General features: G+C 38.7%; 4 protein-coding genes across 7 annotated transcripts in view; 3 read left to right on the plus strand and 1 right to left on the minus strand.

Annotated features, from left to right (window-relative positions):
* LOC125801205 (zinc finger protein 271-like) overlaps positions 1-23,072 on the minus strand; it is a 184,661-nt gene that overhangs the window by 59,456 nt on the left and 102,133 nt on the right. The window lies entirely within an intron of this gene.
* Positions 1-23,072, plus strand: part of LOC111190033 (zinc finger protein 239-like) — a 269,476-nt gene that overhangs the window by 42,439 nt on the left and 203,965 nt on the right. The window lies entirely within an intron of this gene.
* Positions 1-23,072, plus strand: part of LOC125801519 (zinc finger protein 239-like) — a 140,463-nt gene that overhangs the window by 35,545 nt on the left and 81,846 nt on the right. Inside the window, exon 2 of one of the 2 annotated variants that reach the window (XM_049478323.1) lies at positions 20,802-21,832. The exons of the other annotated variant lie outside the window; for it this stretch is intronic. The gene's annotated coding sequence lies outside the window, so the exon portion shown is untranslated. Of the gene's footprint in view, positions 1-20,801; positions 21,833-23,072 lie in introns of those variants that run through there. 2 annotated transcript variants of the gene reach the window in all.
* On the plus strand, positions 592-19,659 carry LOC125801388 (zinc finger protein 239-like). The gene is made up of 2 exons (XM_049478023.1): positions 592-700; positions 18,236-19,659. The coding sequence occupies exon 2, from the start codon at positions 18,355-18,357 to the stop codon at positions 19,291-19,293; it is 939 nt and encodes a 312-aa protein (XP_049333980.1). The 5' UTR covers positions 592-700; positions 18,236-18,354; the 3' UTR covers positions 19,294-19,659.

A 23,072-nucleotide genomic window follows, 5' to 3' on the forward strand; every position in this document is an offset into this window, starting at 1 on the left:
CTATATTGTGTACAGTAACTGTAACATTACAGCATTAATAATCAGCAGGTTATAAATGTAGATAACTGATGGTGATATATAACAGCTCATGAGCGCTTGTTTCCCTCTGCACCGCTCCTAAACTACAGCTTAAGCAGTAAGAAGTAAATATACCTAAAATACTAAGAATATCTCCTCTCCTTATATTTGAACTTTAATCTCGAAGCGAACTGTTTTTATTTTTTAAGAGTGGCTCTAAAACGCTGTGGCACATGCGCAGATGTACTTAAACATTCCGATTGGGGATGTAATCGGGTACAGGTGTTTACAAGGCTGTCATTCTTCTTTGTATCGAATTTATTAAAATATTATCCACCTCGTTCGATCGAAAATTGTATTCGGAATGGCCTCAATCGGACCACTCTATTCCGATTGAGTTGTTTACATGGACGTGCTCTATTCCGATTGAGCCAGTAATTCGATTGCTAACGGATTGTTAGGCTGCATGTATCGTTCTCTGTTTGGTTTGTTTTGTTAGTTTATCAGGTTTTGTTTAATGCAGTTGATGATAGTAAGAATATTGTAAGAATAAAGGTTTTATTGTAACGGCTGATCTGTTCTCAGGGGTCGGTGTCGGCAGTGTTCAGCTGTGTGTGAATGAAGAAGAGTAAATGATGGATCTTCAGAACTCCAGCAGTGGAGGAGGACCTCCTGTCCTAAAGTGAGTAAATTAAGTGATGGGTTTAATATGTAAAGTAGTTTTGTATTGTAATGGTTTCAGCTCTAATCCTGGACCTGTGATCTGCATATTTAACAGTTTTAAAATATTGAGAACAGAGTTTCTCCTGGACCAAAGTCAGAACCCTGTGCTGTATTTAAACACAGAGAAACGCTTAACAAACCAGACAGTTATTCTTACAGTAGAATGTGTTTCTGTGTAATCTGTATTTAAAGTACATATCTGCCTTTAATATCTAATTGTTAATATTAATAATATGTTTCCTTCTGGCACAGTAACAGTATTAGGTGGTTGCTGTAGTGATATTATGCTGTTGCTAGGTGGTTGCTATGGTATGTGGTGGTTGCACATTTATGTTCAAAAATATGGTCCATATATTTTAACATAAATGTGACGATTTGCTCAAAATCTGGATCGTATTAGTCTGTAGTAAAAGTGAACTCTGAACCAGATCCATTCTGAGGATCCGTCTCGGATTTTACCACACGCTGTCTGGGTTTACATTAGCATTAGAAATGAGGAAATCCTGATGTGCTGCATTTATATAGATCAGATGGAAGTGATTGGGTTTGTTATTAAAGCTGTGAAATGAAGCTTCTCACAGAAAGACTTCTATTCTGTTCTGATCTGTATCTCTGTTAGAGTTCAGTATAAAAATATACCTTTTAGTTTATAATACAGTATAATTGTGTAATTGCTCTTACCAATACATGTTATTAACTAGACACAGATCTTTAAAATACATATGATCTAATCAGGTGATGACATTGTGTCATCATAAACACAAATATGGGGCGGCACGGTGGCGCAGTGGGTAGCACTTCCGCCTCACAGCAAGACGGCCTGGGTTCGATTCCCGGCTGGGGCGACCCGGGTCTTTCTGTGTGGAGTTTGCACGTTCTCCCCGTGTCTGCGTGGGTTTCCTCCGGGTGCTCCGGTTTCCTCCCACAGTCCAAAGACGGCACGTTAGGCTGATTGGATGTTAGATACAAATTGCCCCATAGGTGTGAGTGTGTGAGTGAATGTGTCTGTTTGTCTGTCTGTGTCTGTCTGCCCTGCGATGGATTGGCAGCCTGTCCAGGGTGTATCCTGCCTTCTGCCCGATGCCTGCTGGGATAGGCTCCAGCACCCCCCCACGACCCTTAATGGATAAAGCGGTTGATAATGACTTGACTTGACTTGACTTGACTAAACACAAATATATTCAACAGTATTGTTAAATAAATTAAAATATGTATATTTATTAGACGAGTGTTTTTTAGTTTGGGGCAGCTGACAGAAAGCTTCGGGACGCTTCTGGGACGGTTATGAAGAAGTTAGTCAGGAACCTGTGAATAAGTTTTAGTAAAGGAACACATTACTCCACACTTTACTCTCATCATGGATCATCATGAAGATCTGCTTACAGGGAGAAGAGAGCAGCATCTCCAGCCCCCAGTGGAGTGTCTATGAAGAGTGATTGGTCCATGCACTGTAAAAAATGAGGCGTTGAAAGAACTTAAAAAAATTAAGGCAATAGTTTGCATGGATCTTTTTGAGTTGAAATAACTTTCTGTTCTTTTAAGTAAATGGAACTTGTCTAAGCCACTTAAAATATACTTAAATAAATTATCATAGTATAACTAAAAAACACCAAGTTATATCAACTTATTTTTTTTACCTACCATTAACTTAAAATATTTAAGTTTTTTCTACTATTTTTTTTAATAAACACAACTACATTAAATCAAAATTAAAATCTATGAATTTGAGTTGTTTTAACTAATTTGTTAAAGTTCTACCGACATAGAAAGATCCATGCAAACTATTGCCTTAATTTTTTTGCTTTTGTATTTCTTAAAATATAACTACACTTACTTACCACTCAAATAAATCAATTCTCAGACTTTTAACCACTTTTGCATTTATTGGCAGGTTTTAGTAAAAAAAAAAATATCATGTTTTATTACACCAAGTCAACTTTACACCAGCGTTCTCCTTCAAGCCTATTCGAGATAGCAAGGCTTAATTAACAGCTGTTGTTTTAAGAGACAGCACCTTGGGAGAAAGTTTCAGTCCATCCTGTTCCATAAAAAGCTTCTGAAACACTTCCAATGTGTATGTCAGTGGTTTAGGGTACTGCAAATTCAAGGCATATATGAACCCCAGAAGTGCAGCACATGCCTGTGGGACATTTCCAAGACCAGCCAGTACCTCTTGACCCTCAAAGACGGTACCTTCATCCTCTGTTGCACCCTCTTCCTTCACTGTGAAGATCTTCATGATGTGCTGTGAAATATTGACCTCACCCTCATCCTGTTAAAAAATGAAAAAATACAAATGTAGATGGTTATCTACAAAAAAAATAATTGAAGACATACTTTGTCCTTAAATTAACTAGGGTTGCTGAACCGGCCCATGCGAGATTGTTGTTAAATTAGAAGAGAAAAGTAAATCTAAGTTGCGCTATCAGCACCGAAAACCTTCGAACGCATCTAAACGGTGTATTATCTTAGTGTATTACGTAGGTTTGCGCTTCTCCTGCAGAGAATGAAAATGGAACAAAAATTAGTTTTACAGCTAAATAAACATAATTTAACCAGATCTGTAAAAGTGTAATATTTTAAAAAATGACCTAAAAAGAATGCTGTGCTATAAAATAAGCAAATCAAAGGGTTATCAAACAGCACCTCAAAAGTCTTACATTAATTGTATTCATTATGTATGTTTCCAGTAATAATTCTGAAAAATAAAACAGCTTGGAGTCCTAGAAAACAGGTTTTCAGCCTGACATTAATGCACTTCTCTAAGCCCAAAAAGTCCAGATTTCTCTCACTGAGCTAAAAAAAGAACTGAGGTAGAACAAACATACAAATGCATTTATTGCTTTATTATTATAAATGCTGTACAGCCCTACAGTATACATGTATTGTGCAGAACCAAGCTATGTATAATAGTCTGGCCCTCTAAAACCGTTGCAATTCCTCATTTGGCACCTTGGAAAAATGTATTGCCCTCCCCTGGGTTAAATATAAGGATAAAAGGGAATATTTTGTAGTTTGTAGTTTGTAGTTACTGTTAGGTTTAGTGATTGTTTTATAGTAACAGGAAAATATAGTGGAGAATTAAACAAATACAATAATTTACTGAAGTTATAGAACACCCTTAAGAAATATATGGTTTCAGATGTGTCCATCAGACAATTAATGCTATGAGTCTGAAAAAATGTGTCTTTAATGAGAAATTAAAATAAATACACAAATATTTTGTTCCACACTTGAACACAATAGAACAAGGGAACACTTGGATTGTGAAAAGCAAAAACAGCAACAAACGCCCAAATCTGGACTTTGCAGCTGTGAACTAGAAAATACACCTAAAATACAAAAAAAAGTTATGTTTTATTGATCTTTTGGGCAATGTTCTGTTCTGAATAACTCGCACAGTGCACAAAGGGTGGTCTATGTATTGCACTGTACTGTATATAGATAAATGTTATTTAAAATAAAGTTACAACGCTAATAAACACAATAAACATTGCCACCCCTGAGAAATGTCAACAAACCAGGCAGTAAAAATAATTTTGCATAACTGATCTTTACTTTAAAATATCTGTGCGCCACAACTGTGAGCTGGCACAACTAGCACCCTTAAAAAAGAATTCTAAAGAACTGCTGGGTAATTGTGTGAGAATTTTACTTTCAGCTCATGCATATGCTCCTGTAGTCAATAATGTTAAAACCTCTAGTACAGTACTACCCCAAATGGTGCTTAGTTCACTGTAATGTCAATCACTGCAGATTTTACTTACAAAGTGTTCTGCGAGCAGGCCATGTTCCCCCCACATACTCCACCACGCTCAGTGGTGACTGCTCCCTAGACAAACAAAACATTTTTTAATCAATTTTATAAAAGCACAAGTAATGCTGCTGTTTTTGTTCTTAATAAAGTGCCACAAACAGGCTCATTGTTGTTTATTCCAACAAGATCCAACAAAGATGGAGCTTCTCCTGAGAATGAGATTACTCATGTCGGGTGCTAAAAAAATCTGTTGCTAATTCAAATATCTCTTTTACAGTGTTCTCAAAAAACGTGAATTAAAATTGTAAGAAAAACAAAAACATTCCTACAGTACTGCACATTTATTGGCACCTTTATTTAAAAATAAAAATAAACTTACCTTGACCAAACAGCTCATTATGCCTTGCATTCTTCTTCCTGACGCTCCGGCCTTGGCACTGAAGATAGAGAAGTTTTTGTGTAGCGTATACTGGTCAAGCTTTAACATGAATTTTGACTCCAGATGCAAAGTAACGTTAGTTATGCGCTGGAAAACCTCTTTGATATTTAAATGAACAAGTGCACAACTCAAAACAGTGTGAAATAACTAAATCGCTAAGTGGATCTAAAAATATGGTCAACAGGCAAGTTAAATTTTGAACAAATACAAAACAAAACTAGCAAGGTTAGCTAACTCTATTATCCCCAGTCCTTATCCACACACTGAGCCCCCACGTTAGCATTTTGCCCGCTAAATATGCTCTCCAGACTAGCTAGCTAGCTAAGTTAACTCTTATCCCCAGTCCTTATCCACACACCAAGCCCCCACGTTAGCATTTTGCCCGCTAAATATGCTCTCCAGACTAGCTAGCTAGATAAGTTAACTCTTATCCCCAGTCCTTATCCACACACCAAGCCCCCACGTTAGCATTTTGCCCGCTAAAAACGCTCTCCAGACTAGCTAGCTAGCTAAGCTAACTCTATTATCCCCAGTCCTTATCCACACACCGAGCCCCACGTTAGCATTTTACCCGCTAAAAACGCTCTCCAGACTAGCTAGCTAGCTAAGCTAACTCTTATCCCCAGTCCTTATCCACACACCGAGCCCCACGTTAGCATTTTACCCGCTAAAAACGCTCTCCAGACTAGCTAGCTAGCTAAGCTAACTCTTATCCCCAGTCCTTATCCACACACCGAGCCCCACGTTAGCATTTTACCCGCTAAAAACGCTCTCCAGACTAGCTAGCTAGCTAAGCTAACTCTTATCCCCAGTCCTTATCCACACACCGAGCCCCACGTTAGCATTTTACCCGCTAAAAACGCTCTCCAGACTAGCTAGCTAATTAAGCTAACTCTTATCCCCAGTCCTTATCCACACACTGAGCCCTCACGTTAGCATTTTACCCGCTAAAAACGCTCTCCAGACTAGCTAGCTAGCTAAGCTAACTCTTATCCCCAGTCTTTATCCACACACCAAGCCCCCACATTAGCATTTTGCCCGCTAAATATGCTCTCCAGACTAGCTAGCTAGCTAAGTTAACTCTTATCCCCAGTCCTTATCCACACACTGAGCCCCCACGTTAGCATTTTGCTGTGTAGCCAAACAATCTTCTAGCTCACCAGAAACGTCAGCCAAAAGTGAGGGCTGACTAGTTATCTAACCACGATGTATGTATTTCTACAATTAGACTCTTATAATGTTATTTGGCAAGTAAACTTTTAGGTTGGACATGAATATTTTAGGAGAAATGTATTTAACATTGCTTACCTGCCAGTCGAACGGCTGTAAATGGTGCACGTCTTGCTCTGTATTTGAACCAAAGCTTCTTTTAATTTGAACTGATTCAAATAAAGTTGTGTCAACTCAGTTCAACATTGTTGCTTGAAACTTAAAAAAAATTAAGTAGATTTTGACAAGCTTGTTTAGTTCAGTTTATAATGCAAATTATAAGTTCAGAAAACGTAAAAAAAAAAATAAACAACATTAAAGTAATTTAATTGTTTGCGTTTCATATAATTTTTTAAGTAATATTTACTTCGAGCTAGAATCACTTTTTACAGTGCATCCGGGGTACAACTCCCCTGCGTGTTCGTTTTGATGGAGAGAGTTGCAGACAGGTGGAGTGGAGTTGAAAGCAAATCAAGTATTTATTACAAAATACTGAATTCAGGAGAACCAATACATACAAGACAGTTAGCAGCCATCAAATAGTAAAAGTTCTGACCCCCCTCTGATCTGACTCCATGTTTATACCCCAAATGACGTGAAACCTGCTGATGAGGCGTTGCTAAAATCATCTCATGTTAGTATGCATAATTTCACGTGTTAGTAATCCGTTTCACGTGTCTGACCGGACCACTAGTGCTTGGCCTTGACTGTGTCCAGCCAGAACTGAACTTTGTGGCATTATCTGTGTGCGTCACTCCCCGCTTTGAAGAGCTGCAGGTTTAGGGAGGCACCCACACACAGAGAAGGCCGCTTTGGTCTAAGAGCCTCCCCTGTAGCAATTTAGTTCATACAGAGTGCACCAGTCGATGATTGATGGCCGTTAGTTAGGGTCATGCAGTGACCAAAATGCCTTAAGCGTGAGCTACACCAGTCACACAATGGATTTCTTATGTTATATGTTAATGTGTTAGTGGCGCGTGGTTAGTCCGCCATACAATAGATCCTATGTGTTAGTAAATGCCTTATGTATCATGTGGGTTAGTTTGACATATAATAGAGTCTGTGTTAGTTACATGCCTGATCAAGCAAAGTTTAACTATATGTGTAAAGAATATATATTGTGAGTATTGGTTAAACTTCTATATAAATGTGTATAAAATACAATGTGAGGATTGGTTAATCTTCTATATAAATGTGTATAAAATACAAGGTTTCACACAATGATTATGTAATTATAGATGCTAAAGTTAAGTAATCATTATTGAAGGATATTTGTCAACACACCCAAGGTATAATAAACGTTAACTCTTCAATATACACACACACACACACACACACACACTGTAAAGCTCCAGCTCATCCTAAATCAACATCTCAGTTGGGTTTATTTATAATTAATTGTTTTCATAGTTTTAATATTAATCGACAATGTAAAAAAAATAAATAAATAAAAAATGAGACGTGTCAACTTTTGACTGATATTTATATATTTGCGAGCTGACACACCCCAGAGTTTGCCCAGATGAACGGCCACAATGTTGGTTAGAAGCACCTAAATAAAGAATAATATTAAATATTACCTGCACATTCACCGATACCCTTTACAGTACGTGTAGGTGTGAGTAAAGACACTGCAGGCGTCCCCTGCACCGGACCTACAGTACCAGGAATTTTCCCAATAGCATGGAAATATATTGTATTGTGCTGTAATTCCCAGGCTGGTGGGAAGTGTATATAAGTGTGTGTATGCCACATAACAGCCTGATTACAGAATCCACGGACTTGGTGACTTTGCAGCTTTGCTTAGACCGTGAGCATCAGCTGCAGGAATCTGGATTTTTAATAATTTATGGGTTTGATTGGTCAATTCCAGTATGCCCAGTTAGACTACACAGAGAAAGTTGGCATTATAATATAATATAATATAATATAATATAATATAATATATAATGTAATATATAATATAATATAATATAATATAATATAATATAATATAACTCATTCACTCACTTACTCACTCATCGTCAACCGCTTTATCCGTTAAGGGTCGCGGGGGAGGTGGCTGGAGTCTATACCAGCCGGCATCGGGGGGAAGGCAGTATACACCCTGGACAGGCCGCCAATCCATCGCAGGGCAGACAGACACACAGGCACATCCACTCACACACTCACACCTAAGGGGCAATTTTTATCCGACATCCAATTAGCCTGAACTTTGGACTGTGGGAGGAAACCGGAGCACCCGCAGACACGGGAAATAATATAATAATATAACATAATATAATAATATTAATTATTATAATAATAATTATATATATATATATATATATATATATATATACAGTTGTGGTCAAAAGTTTACATACACTTGTAAAAAAACATAATGTTATGGCTGTCTTGAGTTTTCAATAAGTTCTACAACTCTTATTTTTCTGTGATAGAGTGATCGGAACACATACATGTTTGTCACAAAAAAACAGTCATAAAATTTGGTTCTTTCATAAATTTATTATGGGTCTGCTGAAAATGTCACCAAATCTGCTGGGTCAAAAATATACATACAGCAACAAAATTTGTCAATTTTGGTGATGTAGCGAGTTGTGTCAATCAAATTAGCTTCATGTCATGGCCTCTTCACTTCTTGTAAGTGATTCTGATTGACTACAGCTGTTGACTTCTCATGAGCCCATTTAAATAGGGCTCATTTGACCCAGTGATTAGACTCAGCTACAAAAGCTACAATGGGAAAGTCAAAGGAACTCAGTGTGGATCTGAAAAAGCGAATTATTGACTTGAACAAGTCAGGGAAGTCACTTGGAGCCATTTCAAAGCAGCTACAGGTCCCAAGAGCAACTGTGCAGACAATTATACGCAAGTATAAAGTGCATGGAACAGTTGTGTCACTGCCACGATCAGGAAGAAAACGCAAGCTATCACATGCTGCCGAGAGGAGATTGGTCAGGATGGTCAAGAGTCAACCAAGAATCACCAAGAAGCAGGTCTGCAAGGATTTGGAAGCTGATGGAACACAGGTGTCAGTCTCCACAGTCAAGCGTGTTTTACATCGCCATGGACTGAGAGGCTGCCGTGCAAGAAAGAAGCCCTTGCTCCAGAAAAGGCACCTTAAGACTCGGCTGAAGTTTGCTGCTGATCACATGGACAAAGATAAAACCTTCTGGAGGAAAGTTCTCTGGTCAGACGAAACAAAAATTGAGCTGTTTGGCCACAACACCCAGCAATATGTTTGGAGGAGAAAAGGTGAGGCCTTTAATCCCAGGAACACCATGCCTACTGTCAAGCATGGTGGTGGTAGTATTATGCTCTGGGGATGTTTTGCTGCCAGTGGAACTGGTTCTTTGCAGAAAGTAAATGGGATAATGAAGAAGGAGGATTACCTCCAAATTCTGCAGGAAAACTTAAAACCATCAGCCCGAAGGTTGGGTCTTGGGCGCAGTTGGGTGTTCCAACAAGACAATGACCCAAAACACACATCAAAAGTGGTAAAGGAATGGCTAAACCAGGCTAGAATTAAGGTTTTAGAATGGCCTTCCCAAAGTCCTGACTTAAACCCCATTGAGAACATGTGGACAGTGCTAAAGAAACAGGTTCATGCAAGAAAACCATCACATTTAGCTGAACTGCACCAATTCTGTCAAGAAGAGTGGTCAAACATTCGACCTGAAGCTTGCCAGGAGCTTGTGGATGGCTACCAAAAGCGCCTAGTTGCCGTGAAAATGGCCAAGGGACATGTAACCAAATACTAATGTTGCTGTATGTATATTTTTGACCCAGCAGATTTGGTGACATTTTCAGCAGACCCATAATAAATTTATGAAAGAACCAAATTTTATGACTGTTTTTTGTGACAAACATGTATGTGTTCCGATCACTCTATCACAGAAAAATAAGAGTTGTAGAACTTATTGAAAACTCAAGACAGCCATAACATTATGTTTTTTTACAAGTGTATGTAAACTTTTGACCACAACTGTATATATATATATATATATATATATATATATATATATATATATATATATATATATATATATATATATATATATATAACTGATTATAATTAATAGTAACATAATATAATTGCTTCAACCAGGGAAATTATAATTTTTCTCCCTCAAAATTGGCGGCCCCTGGTGTTTAAGGTGCTGAACTGCAAGTAGAGATCCCCTAAAGAAGCTCTTAAGAATAACGACTGGGTGAGGTCACTCGTTAATCTGCGAGCGAGTTTACGTAGTACTTTAGTTACGCACGGGTTTGGGAAACACTCTTTAATTAACGATCAATCTTAAGTACGAGTTAACGAAGTTCTTAGCGTAACGAAGCTTTCAGGAAACCCACCCCTGATCTCTATTATTAATTTTATTCCTCTTGCTTGTAGACTTGGAACCAAAATGTAATCCCAATCAAACCAGTAAAAAAAAATTCTAATTGAATATAACATTAGTTTTTGCATTAAGGTTTTTATCTCACAGGAATAATAATGAAGGAGAAAATAGATGTACTTTACATAAATAGAACAGATATAGTTAATCATAATATCAAAAATGAATATTGTTTATGCATTAATATAGCATAGATCATAAATTAACTATTTTTTTGAAGAGACTGCATGAGACGATGCTTCCGTCCACCTGAACGGTCCCGTGCATTCCAAAGCCAAACCTTTGCAACCTGCTCGATCTCTGCATCCTTTGGTGGTGGCATGATTGATCTTCTCACGGCCTCTTAAAATGATAATATAGAGATATGAGAATGCAGTCAGGTAAATACTACATCTGTTAGTGTCTTTTCATGTACAATGCTTAATTTGCTAGTATTGACCCACGCCCTTGATTGGGCAGAGAAGAAGAAAGAGGGGGAGCGAACTCAGAGTATTTGGGATGGAGTTCGGGGCAGCTTCGCTGTAAAGCGTGAAGCCGAAGCCCCCCCTCTCATGAAAAGAAACATGAGAAGAGAATAAAATTAAAGAAGGAGGAAGATGGGGAGGAGGTGGGTGCGAGGTTTGTTCAATGAGTAGGTAGAGAGGAAGTGACTGTTTAAATAGGGATGGAAGTGGGAGGAGTGAGGGCGTGGCTCACTCCCAAAACTTAGTTATGGCACATAACTCCACTTTTAGAGAAATTTGCAGACTGTATTTGATTACAGTGATTCTTATATAGTGATAGTTATTAAGTTGGCTTGGAAAAGCCAACTTCTTGTTCTTCGTAATCTTCTTATTATTATTATTATTATTATTATTATTCCGCGCTCAAAATTTAATCACTATCTCCTCCTAGGGCTTTTGACGTAGAACCACGAAATTTTGCAGTATCGTAGGACCTATACCCGAATAGGTTGCTTGTGCTTTTTTAAGCGATACATCGTACGGTTTTCGTAAAAACTTCGTAAACGTACGCTTTTTTTTCCCATAGGAAATGAATGGGGGACAACTTTGAACGACTGTGTAGGTAACAATTTTTGACATACAAAGACAAAAATCGGACGGTCTATAGAACTTACCGCGTTCTTTCCGAAAATTTTAACGTTTCGACGATACGTTGTACGGTTTTCGTACAAATGTCGTACGAAGTTTTCCCATAGAAATGAATGGGGGGCCCAGAGTTCCATCTCACACACGAGCAGCTCTGCGCACGGAACCCCTTCTCTCCCCTGCTCCTCCAGTACTGTGAGTGTATGGAGGAGCTGCTGTATGGAGCAGCTATCAGTCAAAAGTTTGGACACCCCGGCACCCCAGCCAGGGCTTAGCAACCACCTAATAACTGCTTAGCAACCACCTTAGCAACCACCTGGAAAACGTTAGCAACTGCCTAGCAACCACTTAGCAACACCTTAGCAACCACCTGGAAAACGTTAGCAACTGCCTAGCAACCACTGAGCAACCACCTGGAAAACGTTAGCAACTGCCTAGCAACCACTTAGCAACTGCCTAGCAACCACCTGGAATACGTTAGCAACTGCCTAGCAACCACTTAGCAACCACCTGGAAAATGTTAGCAACTGCCTAGCAACAACTTAGCAACTGCCTAGCAACCACCTGGAAAATGTTAGCAACTGCCTAGCAACCACTTAGCAACTGCCTAGCAACCACTTGGAAAACGTTAGCAACTGCCTAGCAACCACTTAGCAACTGCCTAGCAACCACCTGGAAAACGTTAGCAACTGCCTAGCAACCACTTAGCAACCACCTGGAAAAGGTTAGCAACTGCCTAGCAACCACTTAGCAACTGCCTAGCAACCACTTGGAAAACGTTAGCAACTGCCTAGCAACCACTTAGCAACTGCCTAGCAACCACCTGGAATACGTTAGCAACTGCCTAGCAACCACTTAGCAACCACCTGGAAAACGTTAGCAACTGCCTAGCAACCACTGAGCAACCACCTGGAAAACGTTAGCAACTGCCTAGCAACCACTTAGCAACTGCCTAGCAACCACCTGGAATACGTTAGCAACTGCCTAGCAACCACTTAGCAACCACCTGGAAAACGTTAGCAACTGCCTAGCAACAACTTAGCAACTGCCTAGCAACCACCTGGAAAACGTTAGCAACTGCCTAGCAACCACTTAGCAACCACCTGGAAAACGTTAGCAACTGCCTAGCAACCACTTAGCAACTGCCTAGCAACCATTTGGAAAACGTTAGCAACTGCCTAGCAACCACTTAGCAACTGCCTAGCAACCACCTGGAAAACGTTAGCAACTGCCTAGCAACCACTTAGCAACCACCTGGAAAACGTTAGCAACTGCCTAGCAACCACTTAGCAGCTGCCTAGCAACCACCTGGAATATGTTAGCAACTACCTAGCAACCACTTAGCAACCACCTGGAAAATGTTAGCAACTGCCTAGCAACCACTTAGCAACTGCCTAGCAACCACTTAGCAACTGCCTAGCAACCACTTAGCAACTGCCTAGCAACCACCTGGAAAACGTTAGCAACTGCCTAGCAACCACTTAGCAACCACCTGGAAAACGTTAGCAACTGCCTAGCAACCACTTAGCAACCACTTTAGAAGTGAAAGCAACTGCCTAGCAACCACTTAGCAACACCTTAACAACCATTGGGAAAACGTTAGCAACTGCCTAGCAACCACTTTAGAAATGATAGCAACTGCCTAGCAACCACTTAGCAACCACTTTAGAAATGATAGCAACTGCCTAGCAACCACTTAGCAACACCTTAACAACCACTAGGAAAACGATAGCAACTGCCTAGCAACCACTTAGCAACCACTTTAGAAATGATAGCAACAACCTAGCAACACCCTAGCAACCACCTAGCAACACCTTAGCAACCACCTGTTATATGTTAGCAATTGCCTAGCAACCAGTTAGCAACAGCTTAGCAACCACCTGGAAAACATTAGCAACTGCCTAGCAACCACTTGGAAAACGTTAGCAACTGCCTAGCAACCACTTAGCAACTACCTGGTATATGTTAGCAATTGCCTAGCAACCAGTTAGCAATAGCTTAGCAACCACCTGGAAAACATTAGCAACTGCCTAGCAACAGCTTAGCAACTTTTTCAGAAATGATAGCAACTGCCTAGCAACACATTAGCAATCAAGAGTTTAACCAAAAGTTTTACGATTTCAGCATTTAAACAAGCGTTTTTAGATTTCAGTGTTTAATCAAACGTTTTTAGATTTCAGCATTTAATCAAACGTTTTTAGATTTCAGCGTTTAATCAAACGTTTTTAGATTTCAGCGTTTAACCAAACGTTTTTAGATTTCAGCGTTTAACCAAATGTTTTTAGATTTCAGCGTTTAATCAAACGATTTTAGATTTCAGCGTTTAACCAAATGTTTTTAGATTTCAGCGTTTAACCAAATGTTTTTAGATTTCAGCGTTTTTAGCATTTAGCGTTTAGCCAAAAGTTAACAGCATATCAATGACTCCTCACACTCTTCAGACGGAAAAAGCTTAGCAACCATTTTAACTTTTCAACGTTATTAGCGTACTTTTCCAAGCCAACTTAAAGTTCGTTCACGAACTTTACCTTTTCTAGTTTGAATTTGAATTTCTTCAGGCTATTCATGGTGAAACATAAATAGCCTTTACAGTCACTGTGTGTGACTGGTAGTTACATTCTATAAACATGTGAGGTGGCCGATATCAGGATATCAGGTTCACAAAAATACCAAAACTTTTTAAAATGATATCTTTCCCTTAGCTTAACTGGCTAGCTTTGCATTAGCTTAACTGAATATCTTTCCCTTAGCTTAACTGGCTAACTTTCCCTTAGCTTAACTGGCTAGCTTTCCCTTAGCTTAACTGGCTATCTTTCCCTTAGCTTAACTGGCTATATTTCCCTTAGCTTAACTGGCTATCTTTCCCTTAGCTTAACTGGCTATCTTTCCCTTAGCTTAACTGGCTATCTTTCCCTTAGCTTAACTGGCTATCTTTCCCTTAGCTTAGCTGGATATCTTTCCCTTAGCTTAACTGGCTATCTTTCCCTTAGCTTAGCTGGATATCTTTCCCTTAGCTTAACTGGCTATCTTTCCCTTAGCTTAACTGGCTATATTTCCCTTAGCTTAACTGGCTATCTTTCCCTTAGCTTAACTGGCTATCTTTCCCTTAGCTTAGCTGGATATCTTTCCCTTAGCTTAACTGGCTATCTTTCCCTTAGCTTAGCTGGATATCTTTCCCTTAGCTTAACTGGCTATCTTTCCCTTAGCTTAACTGGCTATATTTCCCTTAGCTTAACTGGCTATCTTTCCCTTAGCTTAACTGGCTATCTTTCCCTTAGCTTAACTGGCTATCTTTCCCTTAGCTTAGCTGGATATCTTTCCCTTAGCTTAACTGGCTATCTTTCCCTTAGCTTAGCTGGATATCTTTCCCTTAGCTTAGCTGGATATCTTTCCCTTAGCTTAACTGGCTATCTTTCCCTTAGCTTAACTGGCTATCTTTCCCTTAGCTTAACTGGCTATCTTTCCCTTAGCTTAAGTGGATATCTTTCCATTTTCCATTTCCCTTAATATTTCCCTTAGCAAGCCATTGTTCCCTTAGCTGGTTATTGTTGACATACTTGGATATAAAGTTAACTTACTTAACAGCAGTCTTTCTCCAAGAGCTGAGATAAGCTGCCAACTTGGGAGCCCCTCGTGTTATTTAAATGTGAGGTAAATTCTCATTCTAACTTAGGACAATGCTAACTTTTTTTAGCACAATGCTAACTTCAACATAGCTACCCTTATAATGCTACAATAACCTGAGAGTGGTAACTGCATTAGCACCACATTAGCGTATCTTAGCAAAAAATAGAAAAGCGTATAGTAGAACAGAAATTATAACTTACCTTTCAGTCACTTTGACAGACCAAAGTCACTCACTGACTTTGCCTTTAAGCTTGATCGTTGCTCTGTGGTAAAGGCACGTGCAGGGAGGGGGGAGGGGAGGGGGGTGGATTCGTTGGTTACATGATCCTCACAATTAAATATCACATGCAAAAATAAAAAAATTTTACTTTTATAACCTTGCTGGCTTACACAAAGTGTATAGTCAAGCACAAAAACATTTATAATTTAATATTTTTATTTATTTATTATCAGCACTACCAATAATAAAGGTGAGATTATGAATCAGCACCATGGAGCAAATTCGTAGCTATCCAAAATATTAAATAAAAATATTTTTATAAATAAAAATGTATAGCTATACAGTATATGTCTTGAAAAATATGAGATGTTACTGTGTGTGTGTGTGTGTGTGTGTGCCCCTCCAAAGGTCTCTGCACAACTCTGCTGTGGTACCTTGATTTTTCTCCACTTTTGGTTTAGAAAATCTTTCAGAGCTGATAATACATTTCACACAGTGTTGCTCCTATCCACTAAGCTAGCTAATCTACCTAGCTCTCACAGACAAAAACAATAAAAAATATTCAGATACCCTTCATATGAACTTGTTATGACACAAACTTTCAGATTGTAAAATATTGTATGGTAAATTTGGGCTGACCCACACTGGCTCTGCATGGGAATTGTGTGGGCATGCTAAACTGTGCTTTGCCCACATATATCCCACACTGGCCCTTCAGGGTGTGAAATGGTGCAGGCTGAATGTGGGCTGACCCACAGTGGGCCTGCCTGGGATTTGTGTGGGTGCATCAAAGTGTTGGCTGTCCAAATAATTCCCGCACTGGGCCTACAGGGGCATTAATGCACTGGACCAGTTTAGGCTAGCCCACAGCGGCCTTTTATAGGATTTGAGTGGGCCAGCCAATGAACAGGCTGCCCACAGAAAACCCATGTTGGGCCTGTTTGGAATTTTAATGGGCTAGCCCCTGCCCACAGTGCCCGCACTTAGCCCACGAAGGGCCGATGTGTAGCTTTTTGCTGGGTAATAATGCACTCCATATATGCAGGATTAAAGTAAAATAAATTATACTGGACATAAACATATATAAAATGTCTCTAGAAGATATATAATAGGAAATGAAAACAGTGTGAATTTTTAAGTACTACCCTGGATGTGATAATTAGGGTGGGTGATATGGCTCCATATTTCAGGGTAATATAGTTCATGATGTTCAAAAATATTGGCAACATTATTTCTTACGATATTTATGGCATACTGCCTTATTAAAACAGATTAATGTCATTTCTGGAGCTGTGATTGTATGCAGATAAATTATCCCATAAATGGTCCTACACCTGAATAAAAAAGTAATATTATCTAATTTCTAGAACATAAAAACAGGAAGGGGTAGGTCGAGACTCTTCATCAAGCATATACATTTAATACAGGCTTTTTCTGCTTCCGGTCACTGAAATTATTGTATTGAAAAACTAAATATTTGATTATAAAAGGTGAGGGGTAGAGATATACTGCAAGTCAGAAAATTACAAAGATATTTATAAGATAAAATGAGATACACTTTGTTAGAGCAGTATGACATATTTACAGCTAGTGCTGGACGATATGGCCAAAATTTATATCACGATACATTCCTTAATTTCGGTCGATACAATATAATTTCGATATCGATATAAATATTTGGAAGGCCTCAAAAAAATGTTAGGAATCCCTGCAATGGAAATCTGTACCTATTACTGTCTTTAAAGCCTCCTCTCATAAAAAACTGTATAATACTTTAGAAATAAAAAAATGGTCAGAATGAATTAATGCTCACCTTTGTTTGCATGTAGCAATATAAAAACATGACATCTCTGTCAAACACAAACCAATAACCTATTTACATTTTACCAATATATATAACTTTACATTACAACAGAGGCAGAGCTTCTTATCCTTTTGTAAACATATTTAACAGATCAAAACAAAAGTGCCTCATCCAGGATAAAGAATGCAGAAAGACTTCATTTATATAAAAGGAACACGATATCACCGTCAAATAAACAAACCTATATCAACTAGAAATAACTTAGATACAACATAAACTACATAAGTGCTTCAGCCAGAATAAAGAAGATATTGTGTGTAGTGAAACTGCTTGAGGTGGTGGAACAGATTAGATGCATTACCGTTGCTAGTCAACTCCACTTTCCGGCACAATTGGGAGCAAGCTGAAGTTTATCAGACCTTTGAAAGCCGAACCACTGAATTAGACCTGCCTCCCTCAACTATCTCTCCTGTTTAATCACTTGTGGAAGCATCAGGTGTGCTCATTCTGCATCTAAAATCTAAAATTCTGCATCAGGGCCGAGCCTAATCGAGGAACTCGGTTCGGCCGCACTGCGCTCCGCTCGGCTTCATAGCGGGAGGTTCTAGGTGTGGACCGGAGCGCAGCCGAGCTTCAAGTTTTAGTAGTATGGATTATAGTGTAAAGTGTGATACTACTAAAGTAGTAGTATAACACTGTATTCAGTGCTGGACAGCAGCAGTGTTTCTGCTACATACATTTTGCAGCTGCAGCCTGCTGACAGTCAAGATACAACTACCTATTAAAATGTCTGTGAATTTATAATGGGATAAAAGTACTGAAGCCTTTATTGTAGTATGAAGGTGTCCCAGTATTTTTCTCCATATAGTGTAACTAATGTAGGTAGTTATTTTTGGTTAATTGACCTGCTTTTATTTTAATACACAAAATTTTTTTCTTTGTTTTTCCAGAATAAACAACCAGGATATTTAATAAAGAACAGTGTTAAACTGCTGAAAGAGGTGAAGCACAAGCCATCCAGAAGAATCTCCTGAAAACGCAGAAATTGTTTGCTACATTTCACAGACAGATGGAGCCAAGTCCCGACATGGAGAAACATCAGCACTCTGTCAAGAGTTTTACTAAACAGAGTGATCTCAAAAAACACCAGCGCATTCACACAGGAGAGAAACCACATCACTGCTCAGACTGTGGGAAGAGTTTTAATCAACAGAGTGATCTCAAAAATCACCAGCGCATTCACACAGGAGAGAAACCGTATCACTGCTCAGACTGTGGGAAGAGTTTTACTAAACAGAGTCATCTCAAAAGACACCAGCGCATTCACACAGGAGAGAAACCGTATCACTGTTCAGACTGTGATAAGTGTTTTACTACACAGAGTCATCTCAAAACACACCAGCGCATTCACACAGGAGAGAAACCGTATTACTGTTTCGACTGTGGAAAGAGTTTTACTAAACAGAGTAATCTCAAACTGCATCAGCGCATTCACACAGGAGAGAAACCGTATTACTGCTCAGACTGTGATAAGTGTTTTACTACACAGAGTCATCTCAAAACACACCAGCGCATTCACACAGGAGAGAAACCGTATTACTGTTTCGACTGTGGAAAGAGTTTTAATCAACAGGGTCATCTCAAACTGCACCAGCACATTCACACAGGAGAGAAACCGTATCACTGCTCAGACTGTGGGAAGAGTTTTAATCAACAGGGTCATCTCAAAAATCACCAGCGCATTCACACAGGAGAGAAACCGTATCACTGCTCAGACTGTGGAAAGAGTTTTACTGGACAGAGTACTCTCAAACTGCATCAGCGCATTCACACAGGAGAGAAACCGTATTACTGTTTCGACTGTGGGAAGAGTTTTACTCAACAGAGTAATCTCAAAATACACCAGCGCATTCACACAGGAGAGAAACCCTATCACTGCTCAGACTGTGGGAAGAGTTTTACTTTACAGAGTGAACTTATATTACATCAGTGCATTCACAAGAGATAGAAAAGTATCCCAAATCTGTTCCTCTGCCATAAAAAATGCAAACCTTAAATCTTTCAGACAGCCAAAAACACCTCATCCTGCACAAAATCTTCACTCTGTTACAAGAACTTCATTTAAACATGGCTTTTTACAGGTTCAGAAAAATGAATCTTATCCAGAGATGATGTTTACTGAATTTCATGCTGTGTTTTTATGTTTGTTTGTATACCTACATTAGTTAATGCCTGCAGAGCTCTTCAACACTTAGTGTTGTGTTTTAAGAAGTTTTTACACACAGAATCATAAATGGTACCACTAACAGCATAAACTAGGAACATACATTTTTACAATTTTTTCAGTGATATGCTGAATAAATAGTAAAGCGATGATGCTAGCTCAGAGTAAAATCGTATATTAAATCTCAGCATTAGCTTTAGAACTAATAATAAACAAGAGTGAGGATTTTACCATTCTGGGACATTTTTAGGTTTAAAAATTGAATATGCTTTGCCATAAGTAGGAAATGATCATTTGGTCAACTTATGTCATTTACATCCTTAACACATTCTCAATTGTTTACATATAAAAACTTTCTTTATTTTTTCCTCCACTCCACGTTTGTAGTTTGTAGTTGGAGCGAGGGCACTGCCAGTGTTTGCTCCAGATGTTAGATTAGCATTACTTAGTCTTTTAAAATTTAGATGTCGTAGTTTAAAGGAGTAGAGTATTCTTAGGAGTAGAGAATATTCTTAGCTTGCAACAAAAAGCCAACAAAATCCTTTTCAGAGTTAAAAAAAAAAAAAAAAACGGTCTAGCTGTAGTTTCCATACTGAAAGCAACACTCAGCAGGCTATGCAGCAGTAAGACTGCAGGATCCTTGATTCCCTCTACTGCACATGTGTCAAACACAAGGCCCGCGGGCCAAATGTGGCCACATCCAAGCGAGAGCTTGTAAGATCTTAGTGTCTATAATAAATAGGTCAGAAGCGTTCTTTGACCAAAAATGCTTGATTGTATTACCCACGAAGTTACGGCTTACTGCCACTACACGGCAGTGTAGTCATTGATGTGGAACCCCTGCCGGAGGGAAGGCGTAACTTCGCGGGTGGAATTGAGACATACAAACGTTTATCCCATAATGTCCAGAAAAAGAGAAGCTGATGCAGACGGACGGCTGTGCTTCAAGGCGAAAGACCGGTATGCCTTTTGTGTTACGAAGAGTGTTACTGACCAAAATAAACGCTTTTTAGAAGAGATATAAGTTCTGTGTAAATATTTATAAGACAATAGCTGACAAAATCTGGTTTAATGACGTTAATAAACATCACTGTGACAGCGCTAGTCGCAGTTTCACCGCAGCAAAGGACGAGGACGTGAATCACTTATCTAACCAGCCTTTACTGATTTCTGCCCCCAATAACCCTTTCAATAACCTCCAATAGCCTTTAATTAGTCTTCAGTAGCCTTCAACAGTCTAACCTTGCAGCCATGGTGTGTCCACTAAACTCCGTAGTTATAAACATCCTGAGGTTAGCAGCGCGCTAACTGACCTGTTTATAATGTAATCCGAGCAGTGACTCCGTGATGCTGCTCTAAACTGCTGCTATTAGCTGCTTGGGCTGAAAGATGAACTGTAGAGAGCTGTATTACTCGGTTAGTGGGGTTAAAATCTTTATTTTCTACACAGAAGAATTTTAAAAACTGTAAAAACGCTCCAGACTGCCTCAGCTGAGCCCTGTAGCCCGTGGCTGGGCTGTAGCTCTGACTGAGTAAAGACTGCGGGCTTGTGCTGCTGCTGCAGCTCCGACTAGTGGTTGTATGAGGAACTGCTAAATCTGAGGAAATGCTAAATCTATCACATGTTCTTAACAGCTCACAATTTTTAATTTTATATTTATTAAGCCTTATTTCAGTATCAAACGTTTTGATCAAAGTTAATGTAACTTGAATAATAGTTTATTATATAAACTATTCACTTGAATAGTTTGGTTCTTGATTGATAGAGTTTTTGGATTTCATAACATGACAAATTAAAAGGATTCATGTTAATAGAGCAACAAGCAAACATTTTTTTTCCATGCAACTGTAATATTTGATTGAATAAATAATATATTGAGAGTTATTTAACATTAAGGAGTAATTGCATTCATTTTATATTACATTTTATTACATTTTACTACATTTATAAGTTACATCTGGCCCTCAGAGGACAGCCAATATGCCAATGTGGCCCTCGGCCAAAATGAGTTTGACACCCCTGCTCTACTGGTTTTCTCATTGGTCTATGGTTCAGTCAGTCTGATTAAAAATCTGCAAGTTAATCTACAGGGATATTTGGTTGTGTTGTGTTGCTAAAGTTATATACTCTGTTATCTTTTCCTTATTTGGTATCGTTTTGCTAAAGGGTTTTTTTATATCTCTAAAGGTACTAAAAATATCTAATCCATTTACTTTATTGATTGTTTTATCCAGTACCAGCTATTATCGTTGTTTTACATCACCTTATGTATTTACTCATATTCATATCTATGTGATTCAATAAAAGGCTTTTATATTGCAAGATCTGCAATCTTATCTATTCTTTCAACTTAAGCATTTAGCCAAAAGCTTTTGTACACAGCCAAACATACATTCAAGCAACCACTATATACAGTGCCTTGCAAAAGTATTCGGCCCCCCCTTGAACTTTTCAAACTTTTGCCACATTTTGGGCTTCAAACATAAATATATGATTTTTTTTGTTTGTTTTTTGTGAAGAATTAACAAGTGTGTAAGAATACGGAGGAGTTTTGCCTTACTATGTTCATTGTTCATTGATTAAAGGGTTAATCTGTGTGTAACTAAATCAGCATTTCACTTAATCAGTATGTTATTCAAGCATTTAGCACGATTCATGATGATTCACATTGTGACTTAGAATGTATGTATATTGTGTCCTTGTGCTCAAAGCAAGGCCGTTTTTCTTGCAACTTAGCATGATTGATTTTTTCCAGCAGAACCATGAGTTTCTGTACATGTAATCTATAGTCTGATAAGGTTGGTGTGACCGAGTTCTCGGCTGATGTATAGGATGAATAACTGCTTATCAGTATCAGGATCCGGGGGGTGTGAGGAGCCTCCTCACACACTATTAGACTGAGGCCAGGCGAATGCCTGTATTTATTAGACTCTGTCTAGGAAGAAGAGTAGAGTTGGGCGGGAGAGCTTCTCCCGAGAGGGACTACAGAGCCACAGGTCCTGTTCACACAGCCGAGAACTCTGGAAACCCCAACTTTTCTCACCTTTGGGGTTTTCCTCTTATTTTCACCTTTTTATTTCAATTCATTTTTCAATAATCTTTTTACTCAATTTTTGATGTATCCATCATGCTCAGAAGATTCTTTGAATAAAATCTGACGGAACTACAATTTTGGACTGGATCTCCTTTTCTTCTTTATGACGTATCATGCCAGATACATCATAATTCGAACAGTAGATCAATAATCTTTCAATCGTGAAGTGGAACGAAATTTATTGGATACACATTATGTTGAGATACTCAGTATTTTGAGAACATTGGTATTTAACTTGTGTGAAACTGACACCAATAAATCCATAACTCCTGCTATTTACTTACATAGAAGTGTTTTTTTTCTCAGTAGCTCAGTCGCTGTGAAGTGTGGAGGATAGTTTTGCAATATATTGATTATCGCTGAATCGCAGTTATGAGATATCACCGTTATCATTAATTTACCACTTTGCTCAAAGGTGCTGAAAAAAACTTGAAAATGGGCCTTGAAAGTGCTTGAAAAGTGCTTGAA

This window comes from Astyanax mexicanus, chromosome 4 (genome assembly GCF_023375975.1).
Source record: "Astyanax mexicanus isolate ESR-SI-001 chromosome 4, AstMex3_surface, whole genome shotgun sequence".
NCBI lineage: Eukaryota > Metazoa > Chordata > Actinopteri > Characiformes > Acestrorhamphidae > Astyanax > Astyanax mexicanus.